Below are 20,822 nucleotides of genomic sequence, written 5' to 3' on the forward strand. Positions count from 1 at the left end.
TGGTCGTCATGTAAAATAATGGCGTTACTTTGTAATGTTTAGTGTGTGCATGGCCTACTCAATACATTGAGTAGGCCATGGTGTGTGTAAAGTATATGTTAGAGTGTTTCATTTTATGTATTGAGTAGGCCATGGTGTGTGTAAAGTATTTGTTAGAGTGTTTCATTTCAGTCGCTCGCTGTGTGTGTATTTTTTTTAATAATAATAATAAAAAATAAAAAATGTTGGATTGTTTAATTGACTAAATACAGTCGATTCAATTGTCAGGGTATATTTCTTATCGAACTCTGGATATTGGTCCATAATCAAGATATGTTAGTTGATATAGGCCACCATTTTTCAAACTACTATCTTCAGATTTTGTTGTTGTACACTCTATTGTGTACTTCGTCTACAAAGATCGAATCTTTCAACGATTCTGTATTGTGCTGATCGCTTGGTAAGAAGTCTTATCCGATCGGGGTAACACCATAGATATCATATATATGATATCTATGAGTAACGCCAATTTACTGACGCGCGGAATTTTACGGATCACACTAGCGCCGATGGCTGACGATTCGAGAGAGTGGCGATTTTTTGACGTCACTTCCTCTATCGCTAGCGATGCGAGCGACAAAATTTCGATTAGAAACAGTTTCTACTCTGCCGATCATCGCTAGCGATGGCGCGAAAAGTAACAATTTTCGCGTGAACTGTTTCGCTGTAAATTAAACCGTGGAGATAATTTTTGAGTAAATATGAATAAAAAAATAAATATATTTTGTGGCAAGAATAGTATATTGCAAGTTTAACCAAAATGCAATAAACGACAATTTTTCTTACGGATTGTTTTATATAAATAATACATGTCACAGATGATGGTATATAACCACAATGTATAATTACAAAACATAGCATAAACCATCATCGTGACGTCACACTTTTGTAACCTTTTTTTAGGCAGAAAAGTCATAATTACGAGTATTATGATGATTGTTAACTACACTGGATGTGTATATCATTTGCATACATGCTTTAATTGGATGCTTTAGCGTTGTGCTCGCCTGAAACTGAACACACAATTGTGCAAAAGTGAAAATACGCATAAATGTAAATTATCGTGCTACGAGTCGCATATATAGCAGGTTGGGGTAAAGGGGTCACTGTTTGCGTTCATTTTTTTCGTCGAATTTGGTAGTAAACAAAGAGTATTTGAAGAATTTTATAACCGTATCCCCACGACCCTTAAGGGCTTTGTTAATTATTTAAAAATTCGGTTGGAAAATATGAACAGGTGCTAATAGTATCCATCTTACCCCACCGCACTATAAGTGTGAAATGGACGTTTATCACTTTAACAGAGAAAATAAGAAAGAAATGTGTCCCATCTTTCCCCCCTCTACTATATATAAAATATAACTCACGTTTCTATTCCACCTATTACGCTACAGTTAACATTGTAAATTCTGTAAGCGCACAATAATACTGTTGCATATGCGTAACGGCTTACCATTTACTGGCTTTTGGGTTCATACCTATCTGCGACGACGACCGACAACGGCGGTGTCAGTGAGAACAAGGAGTCCGACTACGAGCAAACGGAGAAGAGCTGACTTGTTCATCTGCAACAAAAACACGTATAAGTAAAGTAAAACAATAACACTTTTGTACAAGTTACTTACGTTTACTTTGTGTCCTGTAGAAGACTGGTGATTCGTATTAAACAGAATCTATGCTTTATATAAGTTTGTTGCTCCTATAACATGATTGTAAAAGGCCATTTGTCTCATCTCTCGCTGCAACATCTTCTTCACTATAGATTGAGGAGGGAAGGGAAGCTGGCCTTTTCACGAAAAAACGTTTCTGCATCTTTTATTTTGGCTTCCTTTATTGCTTCGTGTTCAAATCTGTTAATTTTAATTGACAGATAATAAAATTTTTCTCGCTTTAACGGAAAATGGCCCATCTCACATCACAAGTTTTCGAGCGATTACGGTTCAATAATTCTTTAAATGCTTTTTTTACTTCAAGTATTTCGGTTCTTTTGTCGATCCGTTATCGTATTTATATAAATATGCCTGGTAAATACAGGAATATAATGTAAAAAGATACACGACCTTCGACAGTACAGTGTCCGACGCTTTACAATCATGACAGGAAGGCAATTAATATATCGTTCGAAATTGCAATTGCGGTAATTATAATTCAGTGGTCATCTTATTATTTTGTCATATTATGTTCAGAATTGTTCGAATTCTTATACGCAATCCGGCTCTGCACGTCTTTTTTTAGTTGAATTCATGTTTAGGAAGTTTTCCGTGGAACATGAGGGTATCGCTCAACAATATCATAATAGGCTTATGTATTATTGTGGTTTGCATTGATATCCTGGTGTATCTAAATGTATTTAAATCTCCTTACCCATCGAAGGCTCCAATTTGCAAAGAGATTTGTATAAGTTCAACCGAGATATATAAGAAGCATCATTCAAGCGATATCAACTTTACAAGTTTAACAAAGTCTTTAACAAAACTTCAGTTCGGTTCAAAAGTTTGGCGGCCATTTTATAATGAAGTGGATCAACTATTAAGTTTAATTGAGGAAGGTAAAATAGCGTGGCCCGTTCCAATTCGGAAAGTAACTTCTGGAAAGCACACTCGTTTGGTGATAAAGCAAAAGCAATTCAAAACTGGTGGATATAGAGTAGGAGATACATTACTTGCCGAGGTAGAAGCATACGACGGGCTAGGAAGGAGAAAGATACACGGCGGTGATTATTTTTATGCCAGGTTAGTCTTTGTGGCTAAATGTAACTGCTAAAATTTTATTGAAAATTTCTTAACCTTTTTTATTTATATTTTCATTTACCTCATTCATTTATATTTTCATTCACCTCATTTATTTATATTTTCATTCACCTTATGAGTTTATATTTTCATTCACCTCATTCATTTATATTTTCATTTACCTCATTAACTTATACTTTTATTTACCTCATTTGTTAATATTTTTATATACCTCATTCATTCATATTTTCATTTACCTCATTAATTTATATTTTCATTCACCTCACTCTTAGATTGATGAATACGAATAAAAATGGCGACGAGCTCGGTAGCGGAATCGGGTGTAACATAGTTGATCACGCCAATGGTTCTTACACAATTTCTGCTCCGTTACTCTGGCCTGGTAATTCAACTCTATTTGTTGATCTGGTCCACCCTAGTGAAGCTGTCGTGGCCCTTGTTTACTATAGTGCGGCGGGGAAGGATAATGGAGTTAAATTTGTATCGACGTACCCCACTGGAGAAGAAGTTTACTGCCATGTTGATATGCAACCTCAGCCTAGGTAAGGTTTATCGCAAGTTCTTAAATAGGGAGACATTTTGACAACTTGTTAGCGGGCAAGAGGTAAATAAAAAAGAAACATCGTTGCTATAAATGAATGAATATAGAGCTTGTTTTTCCTTGTGTGGTGGGTCAAAAACATTCTCTATAGATTATAACATATAACAACATAAAAGTTTCACGCACTTCGTGCCCGCTTACAAAGTAACTTTAGTGGGTACTATTGTGCCCTTATTGTGTTTTTTTTATGTTTTCAATTTAGTGCTAACAATTAGACAACTAATAAGGGCTGGGTTGGAGCAATTGCGGATAGTCTTTAATTTTTTTCAATCGCAATTTGTCTGATTGCATCACAGATTAGAAATAATATAATGTAATTCTTACTTCTTGGCAAATGTTTGCTTGTTTTATTTTCAGTCGCCCTTTGTGTGATTTCTCACAACCAGAAAAAGGAGGTTCGTGGTTTTGTTTGTCAACTGCAAACGGGGATTGTCCCGGTCACGTCAATTACACACAGGCAAAGCTGTTCTCGAGAGTTTCGTACGTTGGAACTACTCCACTTTTTTTTGAAGGAAAAACATGGAAAATGCCCTTAAACTTTCAAGGTGGTTCGATTATGGTAAAGAACTCAAATTTCACCAAAGATTTAATAAACTCCTTGCCGATTTGTAAAAGTACATCCGGAATGTCCGAAGATTCGTTCGAGTTTCGTGCTGAAAAACATTCCGGGTTTTACTTGAACTACAAATGGCAATCTCTTCAATGTAAACCGCGCTCAAAAGGTTTCAAATTCGAGGAATGTTTGCGAGATACAGTTGTTTATTTTATCGGTGACTCCACGATGCGCCAGTGGTATATAGCGTTGGTAAAACTTCTCAAATTTCAGGACCACCCAACTAAAATGAAAGCGAAGCCTGGACATAAAATTTGGCAAGCACCTCGCGTTGGTTACCAAACAGACTACAATATAACCTTGTATTATAGATCTCACGGTATGCCCCGGTACAACCCTGGGCCGCCAGAATCGCATCCGTTTATAGTGGACACTCTAAACGAAATCCCAACAGAAGATGGGCGTAATGTAGTCGTAGTTATTAACATTGCTCTTCATTTCCAGTTGATAGATCCAATTTTCTACATCCAAAGGGTAGAAGCTGTAAAACGATCGGTTGTGCAGTTGCAGCTTCGTTCGCCTGGTGTACGGGTTTTTATTCGAGGTTGCATTCGCCACCGAAACAGCGCAAAATTTGTCCCGACCGAGTGGTATAGCTTCAGACTGTGTAAAATACTTCGCAAGACGTTTCAAACAGTCTCTGGCGTTGGTTTTATCGACACTTGGCAAATGACAACAGTTTATCCCAATTATTTTAACATACACCCAAAAGAAAGCGTAATTCCCCAGCATATTGCTGCATTTTTATCCTACATGTGTTAAAGCTAGAAATGTCAGTATAACGAAAATTAGGGCAAACTTAGCAAGTTCGTACCGCTCTCTTAACACATCAGAAAAGGCCTATTTTATAAAGAACACCGGACTCAAAAAACACGCAAGATGTGTCGCTTATATGCAGATACATCATTAGACTTCAAGTCACATGAATATTACTTCAATTTAAAATACCAGTTTCGTAAAAGTATGTTGGGTAATTTATATAGTATTGCATGCGCCCGAGTGCAATTTATACGTAATTTAACCAAAGAATTTCCAACTTATCAATAAAACTAGTAAAATCCACTTCAAAACTGTCCGTAATTGGGTGACATTCTATAAATTGACACTTTTAAATACGACTTCACAAACCAAACTGAAGTTTTGTGAACGACTTGAATAAACTTAAAAGTTAATATTGCTTGAATATTTCTGATATATAGTAGGGTGGGGAAGATGGGACATCTTTTCATTCCATTTTCTCGTCCCATTTTGTAGTAAACAAAGAACATTCAAAGAACTATAAAACCGTATCCTCACGACTCCCATAGACCGTTGTGAATAGACAACAACGAATCTGATACAACATATCTTTAACAATATCTACCCCTACTATACGTGGAAGTATTATTAAAAAATAGCGACCGCACAAGCACAGTTTCAACAAAAACGTCGCATAACTTTGCTAAACCAATGCAAAAAGATACGTTGCTATGGACTTAGCTTGGAAGACATACTCTCGGTCGCCACCTATCGATTTTTTTGTGGCAAGTGGTCTATTGTTTAAAAAACGATTAGGATATTTAGATATCATGGGCTAAAGGTGTCCCGTCTTTCCCCACCCTACTGTATATCGTTTTAAAACTTCTTCGCAAACCGTGTAACCTTCGTTGCTATATATATGCGTAAAAGGTACTTATTGGGAACTAGTATATGACAACATTTCTCAGCACCTAACCTGTAACACTAGAAAAATGTGGTCACATATGCTTCTGTGTGACTAATTTAGAATTTACCAACAAATTCCCACATTCGTTTCTAAAAACACAGGGTGCTAGTGAAGAACCTCCCACACCTTATTTGCTAACCACTAACCCATACAACTATTAACTCCTATAACCACCAACCCCCTAACCATTAACCCCTAACACTTTCCACCAGCCTATTCTGCTGTACCGGAGGATTCTTCACTAGTACCAAATACAGAAACGCTACCGAAGTTGAAGTCATGTATTTGTACCAATTAAAAGTGTATTGGAATAAAAAAAAAACAATAAAACAGCTGGGCAGAAACCAGCATAATACTGAACAGCCATGGAAAGTACAGTTAAACAACATTTCCCTTTCCAGCTCTCCACTATAAGCGCATGCAGGCAGTACACACTTCAAGCAACTTGCATAGACATAAGTTCATATTTTTATCAAGTGTAGCAGTCACAAATCTGTAACAGAAACTATTGCAGCTTTTCAAACTTACCCAAATAACTGGTGATTTGCGAAACGAAATTTCATAAAATATGGAAAATGACAGAAAAAGAGAACCACTGATTTGCGGAGCACGTAATATATAAAGAATAAAAAGATGATTTAAAATAGAAAATTAAAATGAACAACTGTGAAAAAGTCCAGTTGTCAGGTAGGATGCGTGTCATTAAACTGTTTTATGATTTGGCAAGTAGAAGGGTCATATATCCCAGCGCAGTAGTAGACATGCTTGCCACAGGGAGATTTTCGCTGTCGGAATTCTTCATACGTAAGAACTTGACAGATATGGGAAATGGTTTGAACATCGTTTTCGTCGATGTGCGTGGATTTGAACAAAGCATTCTGTGAAAAAAAGTATTGGCACTTTAATTGGTAAATACTTTTTTTGTACAAAAACATTACAATTAATATGAAATAAGCTTTATCTACTTTTTTTGTAGCTAATTTTATGTAAATAGTTTGTTAGTTGGTCCAGTCTAAACACTAAACAGTAGTAAAGATAAAAAGACACAAAATGCAAAACAAAAATATACAGTCCCCTAAAATAAACAAGGGGCACCTTTAGCAATATCCAAATATCTTGATCGTGTTTTAAACAATTAACAACGGTCTATAGAAGTCGTGAGGATAAGGTTTTATATTTCTTTGAATGTTCTTTGTTTACAACCAAAATCAGACAAGCAAAAAGAATAAAAAGGTGTCACATTTCCCTCACCCTACTGTATAAATATATTATTGCAGATATTCTGATAGAATACACAAACAATAATGTTACTAAAATTGCCACTTACTTTTCCTAAATGTTTTTTCCTCCCCTTATGCATTTCTTCTGGATGATAAAACCAGCGTACACGTACTACCATGGTGCTTGCCCACGATTCCCACATGGATTCAATTAAACCAATGTAGGGTAAGTTTGGTCGACCGTGAGATAAAAAGATTGCACAATCACCACACTGTAAATTGAACGGTTATATTTTTTTAAAGTTGAACAATTCTAAATATATGTACTATCACCACACTAATTATTTAAGGCCCAATAATTTTACAATAAACATTTTGTTAAGGTTAATTAATTTTGAAGATTGCACAACTACTGCACTGTAAATTGAACGGTAATATAATTTTTTAAGATTAAATAGTTCTAAAGATTGCGCAATTACCATACTGTAAATTAAAAGGCCTAAAAATTTTACACAATAAACCAATAAACACAATTTTTTAGGTTAAATAATTTTAAAGATTGCACGATCACCACATTGTAAACTGAACGATTATATTTTTTTAAGGTTCAACAATTCTAAATATTTAGACTATCACTAGACTGTAAATTTAAGGTTTAATAATTACACAATAAATTTTTTTAAGGTAGAATAATTCTACATTAAATATAAATATTAAAATTGTTAAAAATTTATGTCGCATGGTACTTTAACATTTGAAAATCATTGTGGGCGTATGTGACTTTGGGCAAGACACTTAATGGCAATTGCTCCAACCCAGTGGTCACTAATGGGTTGTCCAAATTATCAGCCATAAATAATGAAAAAAGAAAAACAACAATCACCCACACAGTAACATACTTGGTAACTCGCAAGCTGGCATGGAGGGTATGAAACACAACACCCGAAATAAAACAGAACATGTGCATAAAACTAAACACCCGTGTTATAACGACTATCGTTTTCCGACCACGCCGAGATAAAGCAAGTTACATTCAAGAGTCTAGCCCAAGTACTCTTATGCCCATAATAGTAGCAGCGTTAACAATGAACAAAAAGTCATTTAAACCTAGAATTAGCTCATTCATGCTAACAGTTATAGACAAGAAATATAAATGGATCCATAGTAGACTACATACCGATATCACATCATTGTCGCGAACAATAGCTTGATAAAAAACTTTTTTCGTTGCAAGTTTCTGTTCGAGGTTTAAGCATGGCCCAAGCCATCTCCAATACGAGGACTCTATAGAAATAATATATTAGGACCCTATAGAAACATTATATAATGCTTAAAATGGGATGTCAAATTCGATTACGTAAAATCTTATCAGAAACTTGTTCTAAAAGTAATTTTATTGATGTAAAAATGTGCTTTATACCAATTTTATTATATGTTTATAAAAATTGCACAAGAACACATACGCCTACAATACCTAAAGTAATAAAAAGTGTTTTCTTACCAACAAAATTGCTTGGGGTATGTGATGCACCATTCGAACGAGAATTACTGCTTGAGGTATGAGAGTTGGATCTGCTAAAATGGCAGCATAAATAAGCACATTTAAATGTAGTGTTACATTAGGGTAATGTGCAAGCCTGGTGTTTAGCCCAGGTCTGTGACATGCCTGCTCAGAAGCTCTTCTTGTATAATATTAATATTAAATTTAGGTTTTTCTGCGATTACGGTAGAGAAGATTGAAAAATAGTTAAAGTGAAGACAGGATATAGCGAGAAAATGACAGTCGAAACAGTTTAAAACATATTTTCATTTAATTGGAAAAAGAAGTCGTTGGTAGTAGCGTTGAGCCTTGAACCCATAACCTCTATGTCAGACTCGTGTGCTAACACCTGTATTTAACTGTTTCTTGGATTCTGGTAGCGAAGATTGAAAAATAGTTAAAATAAAAAGACAGGATATAGCGACAAAATGACAGTCAAAACATGGTATGTTTTCATTTAATTAGAAAAAGAAGCGGTTGGTGGCAGTGTTGAGGGTTGAACCCATAACTTCTAGTTTAGACACAATGGTAGCGGTGACGAGTTTTGAACCTATAACCCCCAGTTTAGAAGCAGGCGTGCTAACCACTGTACTATGGTGCCGGAAAATACCAGTTACAGTTTTAAATAAGCAATTTAAAACAGAATAATAACTGTTTGATTTTGGAATATTAAACTTACTTTCTTGTCCTGTGTGTGCTTGGTTTAAGAGCTACAGTGGAAGTCGCTGGTTCTGCAAAAAAACAAATATATAATCAAAACACCTTTAATGTAAATTGTAAACCTATGTTCAATATGACAGTATTATATAACAATCAATATTAAGACGAGGTAATTGCATTTATGCATTCACGAGAAGCATAAACAGAACACTTGACAATATTTAGCATTTTGGATCCATAATTTTACAAAAACGTATTAAAAATTCTACTAAAAATAATTAGAGTGTTCTGTTAAAAGACTGTAGTTGACCAATGCTATAATATTTTGCCCCATAACTTGACTTTTTTGCAATTTAGACAACCTAAAAGGGACCGCTGGGTAGAAATTGCTGTAAAATAAATTTCCATGGACACATACACCCCCATGGTAGCACCATCGAGCCTTAAACCTGTAAACTCTCGGATAAAGTCTGGCGATCCAACAACATTGCTCAATGCTATACAAAGTAATACACCTTTACACAGTGGTGCAGCCAGGCGGCGACAGCCCCATTTTTTTAATCAAAAATTAAAAAAAAAAAAAAAAAATTGTTTTTTTAAACCGACATAATTTTTTTTCAGGCTGCGTTTTTGCAGCCCCACACGTCGCTGCTAAAAGACGGAGCTCCTACCTTCTTGACCATTAGATTCTGGCATTGTGTAGTCAGGTGGTAACAAACGAATTTGTTCGATTGGAATCTTACTTAGGTCGCCGTCATCAAAATCAATATAAACTTCTCCGCGTTCATGCTTGCCTTAAAATAAGGGTAAAACTTAAAAAAATAGTTTTTTTTTTTTAAACTAAGGCCAATGTCTTCAGTCAGCACATATGTTCTTGCCATTTTTATAGACCAGCCATTCCCAAACTTTTTAAAAAAATTTTTGGATCATTTGCAATTATTCTGATATAGCGCCACCCTATAAAAATAAGAATGCTAATAAAAAAATGCAAAAACCACACAAATAAAAGGAAAAATCTTATAGAATCACAATTATTGCAGTACATTGCAGACTCTCTAAACCTGCTGTAGGGACCCCAGTTTGGGAACTGCTGTTATAGACACTTTAAATCTTAATAAAGAGAAATTTTTTTCTCATATGTTAAGTTTGCCGTTTTTATAAACATTTTAAATTCAACATATTTCCTATATTAAAACCACTAGAATCCACACTATAAAAAGGGACACATTGCATTACCTGAGGTGACAGAACCAGCATACAGTGAGTGCATTTTCACCGTCCAATAAGCTGCTACCCGTGTGCCAGGTGGTACCTCATGCTCATCGTGAACTGACTTATTGACGATGCATTTTTGAAGGATTTCCTCTTGACATAAAACTATGGGGCGGTTTCTGCGATCGCCATCAAGTAAAACTCCATATCTGAAAAATAGATATTTGTGTTTATGTTTTTGTGAATTAGTTTGTGGTTTGGAGGGCAAGACTTTTCTTGTGTTGTTTAGGGGTAGGACTTGGCAGTTTGGGGTGTTAAAAAAGATAGACAGTTTTATGCATCAAAATTCACTCAAAATCTCATAAAAGGAAAACTGTACTCCAAAAGTTACTTAGCTTAGCAAATAGCAACAAATGAAGCATTGGGCTTGGCTTAAATATAAACATCATGTGAAAAGCCTGTTGCCTACTTTAAGCATTAACAGTCAACAAGGTACATGCAGTAGTCCCTGTGAGTTGGAGTAACATCCAACCCTGGCCTGAATTGTTGGATCCCATGGCGTGTCCCACTGTAGGACCTTACCCATATAGAATAAATCACCTAAACAACTAACACATTTAAATGGATATTCTGGTTACTGATTGTTTTGTGACCTTATAGACCATTTGTTTAGTATAAAGCGAGACATCTTTAAAGTTTTTGGAAGATCTTTTTCATACTTATAATACACCTGCCAGCAATAACACATACAACAAACTAGCTATAAATTAACAAAAAAAAAAATTAAAAACCAGAAAAATATCTCCTGACAAGTACCTCACCCATAAAGAATTCAAAAATAAAAATAAGAAGATATCTTACAGGTCAGGAGGGCTAATAAGTTTGATAGAACCAGCTTGAAGAAGACTATCATCCTGTGGCATGAGGATTCGAAAGCCATCGACCAAATCTTCAACACTCAACCTAAATATAAAAAACCAAAATTGAATGGGTTGTCCAAATTAACAGCCATACTTAAAACAAAAGAAAAAAATCCAACAAAATATAATCACCCACAAAGTAACATACATGGTAACTCGTAAGCTGGCACGAGGTGTATGAAACAGAACACCCAAGTTATAACGACTATCTGTGATTTTTTAGTGATTTTTGATTTTGCAGAAAAAGGTATGTTAGTTTTGTTAATAACTTGATATCTTAAAAAATAGATTCCAAAATGGTAAAAAATACTGCAACAATCAATACACGATCCAATTATCATCTTATCATAGAATATACATTGTTTATAAGAAATGGTTCTTTAGTGTTCTATAATATTGTATCATCCGTTTTTTTTACAAATATGATAACCTACCTTAACTGTGGAACATTGGGGGTCTTGGGAGAGCTTGCAGTTATCTAAATAAAGCAACAAAGTTTTATATTTATAGGTTCTTATTTTTTATCCCATAGGCAGTTTATAGGTTTATAACAGAACTTATGTAGAAGTTACAGAAAATAAACCAGCGCCATAGCACAGTAGTTAGTGTGTCTAACCTAAAGGTTATGGGTTCACAGCTCGATGCTGCTACTATTGTGAGCATATGTGTCCTTGGGCAAGACACTTAACAGCAATTGCTCCAACCCAGTTGTTTCTTATGGGTTGTCTAAGTTGTCAGCCACACACAGAAAAAAATGGAAATAAACAAAAAATAACCACCCACAAAGTTACATATATGGTAACTTAAATTTCAATGGCAAAACTACAAAAAAGTCATGTCTGCTTATCAACATACTAAAGAAATAACTTTGTCAGCTTGACTGTGGGCATGGGAATGGGTATAGTGGATATTATATATGGGTATAGTGGAAATAAACAGTAATCACCCACAAAGTTACACACATGATAACTCGTAAGCTGGCACAAGGTGTCAATTAATATATTTTGAAATATAAAACATCAATGTAGTTTGAAATATGTTAATAAAACTTTTTAACATCCTACTTACAGATTTCTTGTCAATATTCATTTTCTTTGGTTTGGTCGGTTTTCGCTTTTTACTCCCAAGAGCTTGTGAGTCATCTGTAATAAAATTTAGTTTCCTTAAAAAACCAAAAACATTTCCGGCTTAAATCCAAGGTCCCATAGCGCGTCTCATGCTTAAGGCTGTCACCCGCATAGAAAGTACATAAACTGTACCGTTTTCTGTTGTTGCTAGACATTTTGCAATTTTAAAACACCTCTTGCCCACTACCCTAATAGGCAGCATTCATTGAAATTTTTAAGATATATTATATGAAAAAAAAAGTCATGGTATGGCAGTGGACATGGGAGCAGTAATCATTGATAAGCTGGTAAAAAAATTACCACACAAAATAAATTACCAAAAAAATCCAACAAAAAATAACCACCCACAAAGTTACATATATGGTAACTTAAATTTCAATGGCAAAACTACAAAAAAGTCATGTCTGCTTTTCAACATACTCAAGAAATAACTTTGTCAGCTTGACTGTGGACATGGGAATGGGTATAGTGGATATTATATCGCTAAGTATTTAATTAAATTAGACACGGTGTGCTTGAATTTAATACAAAACTTCAACCTACCAACACTACTTTCAACTTCAGTGTGGCATACAACTGGTTGTGACTGGTTTGAACTGGTTACAGCTGGTACAACCGGGGAAAACTGGTTTGAAACTTTAGGGCGTCCTTCCTACAGGTAAAAACAGTAAATTTAAATTAAAGTTTTTAATATATAACAAAGACTAATTGATTGTAATTTGTAATATATATCAATATCAATAATAAATGATTGGAAACCTGATGGCTTAGACTTAGAGAATTACTCCACAGTCCATCAATGTAATTATAAAGAAAAAGAAAATTGCAATTATGGTATATCTATATAATGGTTGTCTTATGCAAAAGGACAATTAACAAAATCAAAAACTCACAGAATTTTACCAAGAAAAAATTGAGTCATACAAAAATTTCAGAAATTTACCAAGAAAAAGTGTGTCACACATAAATTCCACAGTAGTTGCACGAAACCTTTGTGCCACTTGCCACAATTTCAGGTAAATTTTGAAAGCTGATGGCATATTTTTGTCAAACACAGAAAAATATTGATACCCTTACCTGGATAACAGGGGTTGTAACAGGGGGTGTTGTTTCTTCATGCTTAATTACACTGGTTGAAGGTTCAGGGGTTTTATCTCTTTCGTTCATAGTAACCTCTTTCTCTTTTAACTTTGTTGGTTTTGATTTGTTTTTATTTCTGAAGAAATGTAAAATTTAAATCATTTTTTTAAATTTTCCATTTTTTTATAAATATATATATATAAATATATGGTAGGGAAAGATGGGGCACCTTTTAATTCTATTTTTTGTCCCATTTGGTAGTACTAGTAAACAAAGAACACTCAAAGAATCTTATCTTCTATAGACTCCTATAGAACAGTGTTAACTGTTTAAAACATGATTGGGATATTAACCAAAAAAGTCCATGGCCAACTAATCGTTTTTTAAAAAGATATATTTTACATAAAACATATTTTATCAGCTGCTGTTACTAAATATAATATATATATATATATATACTGTATTTATAAACAATATAAAAGTTTTTTTGACTATTTTAAAAATAATTTTGACTATTTTTATATACTATTTAATTGGATTTAAAACAAGGGCCTATGATTTAATGACATCACTTTAATTCCTGCACATTCATTTGAAGAAAGAATGAACAATAATTTAGCCCTACATTCTGGAAAGAACTTTCAGTTAAAACTTATAAACCTACAGAAGGGTAATTAATATTGCAGCGGTTTCAACCATACTTAGCTTATAATGAGATACAAAAAGCTTTTATCTCATATTAACACTTGAATTATAAAACACACTATATGCTGAGAAGGCATTACAAAGATATTTTAAAGCATAATAAATTGACGGGTATCAAAACATACTAAACCTTAATTTCGATCGTTTTCTTTTATTTTGTAAACGTGACAGCTCAAGCTGTTTCTGATGATATCGCTTTTTCAAGTCAAGCAATCTCCGTTTCATTTGTACTTCCATTATTTCCATCTTTTCAAGACGAATACCTGAAATTGCAATATATGAGCTATTAGAATAGAATAGAATAGAATATATGAGCTAACTTGAATGAACAAATGAATGAATGTAACTTTTTCCTTACGTAGCCGGAAAACGGCAGTCGTTATAACACAATTGTTCTGTTTCATACACCCGTGCCAGCTTACAAGTTACCAAGTATGTTACTTTGTGGGTTTTTTTTGGGGGGGATTTTTTTCACTGGAATACTTTCATGTTTTATTAATTTTAAACAAAATTGAGGTGATATTGTTGAAATACAGTTATTCTCATAGTTGTGTAAAAAAAATACATTAAAAATCATTTCATTCTACCTGTATATGTGACTTCAGGTTCACGCCGTATGTACTTGCTGTAGCAAAATTTCCTTTTTAAGTTTTTCTTTTCTAATAAAAACATTATGTTTTGAAAAAAGTTTTGTTAAAGACTTCTGTTTTCTTCCCAAACTCCTAAACACTCACTTTCTTACATGAAATGCAGACTTATGTAATATGCATTGCCCCACATTATTTCCAATACATCCCCCCATTAAGTAATGTAAATTGCTAGTTTTATAAAAAGGAACCATAAAACAATAAACATGTCTCAAACAATCTTTTCACCACTAAATTTCAAAAAAATTTGGACAAAAAGTTCCGGAAATTTGGAACATGTCTATTTAAGCACCCACTGCTTGAATGTACTCCAGACTGCAGAGTATGGCAGGTGCACGCGCGATTTTTTTACAGACTTTCGGTTATGCACGCCACAATTTGTCCTACGCACGCCAATTAATTAAACAAAGAAAAAAATACGTATTAAATTAAGTAAGATTTCCTAACGTGGCTTGAAAATGTACCTGCTTTGCACGCAGATTTTTAATGATAGCACGCGCGAACGCGAAAAATAACCGTCTTGCACGCGCGAGATCTCGTCAGGAACTGCCATACTTTGCAGACTGGAATGTTCTATAGGCTTAGGAATAAAACAAAGCAATATAGTTCTATCAAACAAGAAAAGTAAAAAGTTACCATTTGATTGTGTTGTATTGGCAGAACTATCAGAATCTGCATTAGCCTTTGAGCATGAAACCTATTAAGTAAAAGTATGTGAGATTTTACCACCATCACCGCTGTGTTAAAGGCTAAATACATGACAGATGTTAGATGTATTTAACTTTTGTTTTGTATTCAACTTCTGTTTTATTGATTTCCTTCATTAATAAATACAAGATTTCATTGTTTGATATTACATATACTAACGTATTGTAAGTATATACCTGTTGAGAGTGTGCTTGGTCTTGTGTATGCTTTGCGATAAAAGTGTGCGTTTCCTTGTTGCAATTACTGTTAGATTGGCCAGTACAATGTTGTTTATACTTGTGTTCTGTAGTGTCGTTTGTTAAAGAAGTGTTACATGATGATGGTCCAACGTAATTATGTCCGCCGTGCATTAGTTGATGGTTATGAAACAGGTCGGTACTTTTTCCAGACATTTGTGGATACTACGGGTGTATGTTTGCAATTCCAATGCATTCACAATGTAAATATAGTGTCTGCATACTAAGCAAAACATCTAAAACAGAAAAAGTTTATAGCGTTACGGTATACGACTAATACGAGTATAATACCTAGTATATAAACTATATAAACTGTTTTAAATGTATTACAACACTTCTATATAAAAAAGCTGCCTTCTTGATATACAGTTTCGATAAATGAATATTTATTATTATTCATATACTTCTACCACATCACACATGTAAGTTTATAATGCGTGTAATCGTATTTTTTGCTTTACATAACGAACTCCCCATTTCCCCGTGTTTCAATCGTCGTCTGGTTTTAAGTCAATTCGGCAGTCGAAAATGTTCACGACCAACATTGAGCAACGTGCAGACTGCAGACCACTGAGCATAGCAACATGCATGTGGATTTCATGTGGAAGTTGGTTGTATACCTTTGTGGTAATAATATAGAATGATGTCTATAGGACAGTACCATCGAGGTTTTCTGTGATATTTTTACCGTACATCGAAATTCAATTCATTTAAAAACATATTACAGGTAGTTGACGCGAGCACCTGCAGTAAAAAATATTGCTTGTGTGCGGTCCTTTGCACTCTGAAACATCGACATATTGTTTTTGCTCCAAACAACACAATTTTTGTTTTTGAACTTACCGAAATACGTGTGTTACATTGCGAGAGAAATCAAGGCGCAATAAGAAAAAAGGCAAATTTTGCCGCCAGATCTCTCGCCGATCAGCTGTTTGTATAGTAACGATAGCATAACGTAAATATTTGATGTTTTAGTAGTATCATGTCCGAACAAGATGTTTTTGGACCCGCTTTACCGCCTGGATTTAGTAAAAACACACTAAGCGACGAACAAAGCAATACCGATGGACACGATCAGAAAGAATCGTGTGAATATGGGCCTACATTACCGCCTAGTATGAGTAAAAACGTGCCAGAAACTGAATTGAGAAACGATGTTGCATCAGATCAAAACGACGCATTTGAATACGGACCCGCATTGCCTCCAGGATTCATAAAGTCAAATCCTGTCGTAGTCGGACCTTCGCTACCACAGGCGTCCGCTAATAGTGATAGTTCTGACGACGAAATAATTGGGCCGTTGCCGCCAAGCAAATCAGACCAGTACGACTCAAAAACGATAATAGCCCACGAGTTTGAGAACCGTTCTGTGTCTATGAAGGACAAGTTAACTGGTGACGGTAAACCAAAGAAATTAGAACGTGAAGAATGGATGTTAGAGCTTCCACCTGTGCTCCAGGGGTTTGGGATGGGGCCAAGACAGTTTAGAGCAAAACCGGTGGAAATTGGTGACAGGTCAGGCTGGACCGAAACTCCAGGAGATAAAAATAAACCAAAGAAGAGTAAGCCATTATCCGCACAAAGTGTTAAGGAGATGTATGCTAAAGAAAGTGATGTAGAAGTTCGTAAAGCGTTGTCTTCATTTGAAGAAGAGGGGAGAAAAGAATCTTTGTACTCTATGCATAACAAAGAAAGAAAACGAAAGTTAAAAGAAGAAAAGGAGACTGGACCTACTAGAAAACCATTTGACAGAGACACAGACTTAAATGTGAGACAGTTTGATAAAGCAATGAAGAAACAAAAACTGAAATCTGATTTGTCAAGTCGTTTTTCCCATGGAGAAACTTCTGCAACATTTTTGTAGAAAACTTTTAAATTGGATTTTATTTTGCCTCTATGTGAATCTATGATAGTAATAGTATTTGCCAGTTTTGCGACTTTTTTGATGTTTCAAAATTCAACTTTTAAATAGCACCATCTTAAATGCATTTAGAATTACCCACTTTACAATCATGATTTACTTTATTTGTAGCATACCATGACATGTACTCTAAAACTGCTTGTCTAAAATAGTTTATATTAATGGCTATACATAAAAATGAAGCACTTGGCCACTTGTTCAATATACATGACACCTCATCCCAAAGATGCTTATCACATGAGCAGCTACATGACATGTACTGCACTGTACGAATAGGTGGCATTAGCCATGCACAGGTTAGCTATTTACATTTTCATAGTTCATTTATGTATTTAGTGACGCAAACAGGGGGTTTCATAGGGTGCGACCCACCCTTTTTTATTTTAAAGTGGTACCCCCCTGTCTTTTTAATTTAAAGCCCCTTTTTTTTCAGGCTGCGACACTGTATGTATCAGTAGTACAGTGTGTTTTAATGAATGAATGTAACTTATTTACCCTGGCATGGCGGGCAAAGACAGGCTTTTTAACACAGGTGTTTTGTTTCATACACCTCTTGCCCTAACATTGGTGCATAGTATTTGACTGTATGGTTTAGTTTTTTCTGTCCAGTGCACTGAGCGTAGGTCCCAAAATTTAGGCGAGAGTTGGCCACGTCATGTGACCTAAGATTAAGACCAAAGTTGGTCCATTACCCAAAGGTATTTGTCTAGAATCATTTCTATCATGAGATTCATAAGCATAAATTTTATATTTGAAGTATGGGTGTCAGATTCAATTTGGCCTGCGTGGATTTCTGTTTGTATGCAAGTTATTAAGGTGCTTTGTTTTTTAGGTAAAAGCTTCAATGAAACAGATCTGTGGTTCAGATGAATATGTTGTATTTTCAGATATGAGAAAAGTTATAAAGGTAGGACTAAGACTAAATAAATAGTATGTTCATATTTGCCTACATTACTATAATGAAATGCAGAGTTTTGTATGGGCTATCTAGTGCTGTGGCACAGTAGTACCAGCCTCTAACCTAAAGGCAATGGGTTCAAGGCACGCCGCTGCTCCACTATTGTAGGGGTATGTGGTCTTGGGCTTTGGCATGACAATTAACACAATTGCTCCAACTTAGCTGTCACTAAAGGGTTGTTTAAATTATCATTCATGGAAAAGAACAATCACCCACAAAGTTATGGGTAACTTGTTGCTGGCATGTTATAACATTGTTCCATTCATGCTATAAAAGGAAAGTTACATTTATATCAAGCACTGTATAGCTTGCCCTCAATGTCAAGTTTCTGAGTTAGTATTATTTATGCTTCAGACAGCTTGCTTGGTAAGATAAACTCAGCCATATGCTTTGTGGTTGATTGTTTTTTTATGACTGCAAATTTGGATAACCAAAAGGCAATCACTTGGTTAGAGCAATTATTTTTAATGTCTTGCTAAGGACACGCCCACTGTTATTGGTAGCAGCAACATGCTTCTAAGTTCTAACCTAGTAAGACGGGGATGAATAATGGAATTGGGTGGGAGAAGATGGGACACCTTTTCAATCTATTTTCTCATCCCATTTGGTAGTAAACAAACACCATTCTAAAAATTATAAAACCGTATCCTCACGACTACCACGAACGATTGTTAATTGTTAAAAACAGGATTAGGATGTTTGGATAAAATGTACTAAAGGTGTACCATCTTACCCCACAGTAATATTATATATATATATATATTAATTTTTTTTAGGTTGACGTTGAGAAGTATGTTTTTTACATCGAAAATGTTTTTTTAGGAAATGGACAGAAGATATTATTTGGTTCAAAATTTTCAGTGGGAATTTTCCATGTTGGATCATGAGCATGTTGGTTGCATTCCTGTTTCAAGTGCAAGGTGCTTATAATTGCTGTTTATAACATTGGTTTTTGATACCGACTTTGTTATCTATATACAGTTGAATGAATGTAACTTACTTATCTTGTGGAAAAAGACAGTTGTTATAACTTATAAGTTATAACATAGGTGTTCATGCACCTCGTGCCAGCTTAGTACCACTACCATGTATATATATATTTTTATGTATGGCTGATAATTTGCACAACCCATTAGTGACTACTGGGTTGGAGGAATTGACGTTAAGTGTCTTGCCAACATACACTAACAATTATTGTAGCAACAATGAGTCTTGTTTGAACCCATTACCTCTGGGTTAGAGGCAGGTGTGCTAACCAACTGTGCTACGGCGCCGTAGTTACTTCCAGTTACATTCTGCATCATGCTATACTATTACTATATCATGTGTTTCTCTTTATTTCCACTATACGAATATCGTATTCATATCAAAGACAACCCGTGAGTGACCACTGGGCTGGAGAAATTGCCGTAAAGTGTCTTAGTACACACACGTTCACAATGGTAGCAGCGACAAGCCTTGAACTCGTAACTCCTTAACAAGAGGAAGGCTCGCTAGCCACAACGGCGATCTCTATAACATAAACTGCAGTCTTATAAATCACCCCACCCACACGGTAAGGATTCCTGTCATACCGCTCGTGGGTGGAGTTTCGATTCCGTTAGATTTATTAATAGAAAATGCGCTGCGTTGTGTTTGTATTGATAATGATATGAAGTTTTCATAGGAAGTAAAATGAAGTACCAACTATACAACACGAAGCTTCTCGTACATTTAACTGTTTACATAGCAAAATGCCACAAATGTTTCGCGACGGTATATAAACTAAGGGTGATGCTATTTCTTACGTCATTTTAACAGCATACAAACTTATTAAGTCTAAGCGTAGTCTTCGGATAAACGTATCGTATAATTATAAAAATACACTTTACCACAAAGTTGCATAAATGGTATATAACTCGTTTATGAAATACGACACCCGTGTTAAAACGGCTGGCGTTGCCCCGCCACGTGAGGATAAAAGAGTGTATATATATAATTTAACAAAAAAAATATTATTATTATTGAAAAAAAGGAACTTTATTATTAGTGTTGTGCCTATTTCCTTTAAAATACCGACTGGTTTAATTTTCCGAGTTTATTACGACAAATAAAAACACGCCGTATGAATATATTACAACACGCCTTTTTGGTATTTATATCAACTCTATGAGATGTTTTGCCGTCTTTATTCAATGTTT

The 20,822-nt window shown here is 34.9% G+C and overlaps 4 protein-coding genes and 1 long non-coding RNA gene across 6 annotated transcripts; 3 read left to right on the top strand and 2 right to left on the bottom strand.

Moving 5' to 3' along the window:
• Window positions 1-1,514: 1,514 nt before the first annotated feature.
• Window positions 1,515-1,743, bottom strand: LOC108949562. The gene is made up of 2 exons (XR_001974779.2): window positions 1,665-1,743; window positions 1,515-1,604 (listed from the first exon to the last, which is right to left on the bottom strand). It is a non-coding gene; the product is annotated as an uncharacterized LOC108949562 (long non-coding RNA).
• A 1,264-nt stretch (window positions 1,744-3,007) lies between these two features.
• On the top strand, window positions 3,008-5,068 carry LOC104266834 (NXPE family member 3-like). Its single transcript, XM_026839005.1, has 2 exons — window positions 3,008-3,331; window positions 3,748-5,068. The coding sequence occupies exons 1-2, from the start codon at window positions 3,066-3,068 to the stop codon at window positions 4,763-4,765; spliced, it is 1,284 nt and encodes a 427-aa protein (XP_026694806.1). The 5' UTR covers window positions 3,008-3,065; the 3' UTR covers window positions 4,766-5,068.
• Window positions 5,069-5,974: 906 nt separating this feature from the next.
• LOC100177461 (protein winged eye) lies at window positions 5,975-16,018 on the bottom strand. 2 transcript variants are annotated; one of them, XM_002131204.4, is made up of 16 exons: window positions 15,704-16,017; window positions 15,456-15,516; window positions 14,760-14,831; window positions 14,303-14,435; window positions 13,465-13,603; window positions 12,931-13,039; window positions 12,329-12,402; window positions 11,695-11,738; window positions 11,202-11,303; window positions 10,365-10,549; window positions 9,800-9,922; window positions 9,148-9,199; window positions 8,430-8,503; window positions 8,106-8,212; window positions 7,036-7,200; window positions 5,975-6,586 (listed from the first exon to the last, which is right to left on the bottom strand). In XM_002131204.4, the coding sequence occupies exons 1-16, from the start codon at window positions 15,917-15,919 to the stop codon at window positions 6,392-6,394; spliced, it is 1,851 nt and encodes a 616-aa protein (XP_002131240.1). In that variant the 5' UTR covers window positions 15,920-16,017; the 3' UTR covers window positions 5,975-6,391. The 2 variants fall into 2 exon arrangements, with proteins under 2 accessions (XP_002131240.1, XP_018667493.1); XM_018811948.2 differs by having other exon boundaries at window positions 5,978-6,586; window positions 8,430-8,500; window positions 15,704-16,018.
• Window positions 16,019-16,708: 690 nt separating this feature from the next.
• On the top strand, window positions 16,709-17,795 carry LOC100179819 (GPALPP motifs-containing protein 1-like). The gene has a single exon (XM_004225556.4). The coding sequence runs from the start codon at window positions 16,746-16,748 to the stop codon at window positions 17,625-17,627; it is 882 nt and encodes a 293-aa protein (XP_004225604.1). The 5' UTR covers window positions 16,709-16,745; the 3' UTR covers window positions 17,628-17,795.
• Window positions 17,796-17,812: 17 nt separating this feature from the next.
• Window positions 17,813-19,591, top strand: LOC113475204. The gene is made up of 3 exons (XM_026839122.1): window positions 17,813-17,980; window positions 18,517-18,591; window positions 19,465-19,591. Exons 1-3 carry the CDS (start codon window positions 17,846-17,848, stop codon window positions 19,570-19,572), a joined length of 318 nt encoding a protein of 105 aa, XP_026694923.1. The 5' UTR covers window positions 17,813-17,845; the 3' UTR covers window positions 19,573-19,591.
• Window positions 19,592-20,822: the final 1,231 nt, after the last annotated feature.

The sequence above is a fragment of the Ciona intestinalis genome, chromosome 1 (assembly GCF_000224145.3).
Source record: "Ciona intestinalis chromosome 1, KH, whole genome shotgun sequence".
Lineage (NCBI taxonomy): Eukaryota > Metazoa > Chordata > Ascidiacea > Phlebobranchia > Cionidae > Ciona > Ciona intestinalis.

Coding starts and splice junctions, on each gene's coding strand:
- LOC104266834 (XM_026839005.1), top strand. CDS start 3,066: ATGAATACGAATAAAAATGGCGACGAGCTCGGTAGCGGAATCGGGTGT. Junction 3,332..3,747: donor GATATGCAACCTCAGCCTAG/GTAAGGTTTATC, acceptor TTTTATTTTCAG/TCGCCCTTTGTGTGATTTCT.
- LOC100177461 (XM_002131204.4), bottom strand. CDS start 15,919: ATGTCTGGAAAAAGTACCGACCTGTTTCATAACCATCAACTAATGCAC. Junction 9,200..9,799: donor AGAATCTAATGGTCAAGAAG/GTAGGAGCTCCG, acceptor GTTTTTTTGCAG/AACCAGCGACTTCCACTGTA. Junction 8,504..9,147: donor AGCACACACAGGACAAGAAA/GTAAGTTTAATA, acceptor CTGCCATTTTAG/CAGATCCAACTCTCATACCT.
- LOC100179819 (XM_004225556.4), top strand. CDS start 16,746: ATGTCCGAACAAGATGTTTTTGGACCCGCTTTACCGCCTGGATTTAGT.
- LOC113475204 (XM_026839122.1), top strand. CDS start 17,846: ATGGCTATACATAAAAATGAAGCACTTGGCCACTTGTTCAATATACAT. Junction 17,981..18,516: donor GTGGCATTAGCCATGCACAG/GTTAGCTATTTA, acceptor TTTGTTTTTTAG/GTAAAAGCTTCAATGAAACA. Junction 18,592..19,464: donor ATATGAGAAAAGTTATAAAG/GTAGGACTAAGA, acceptor ATGTTTTTTTAG/GAAATGGACAGAAGATATTA.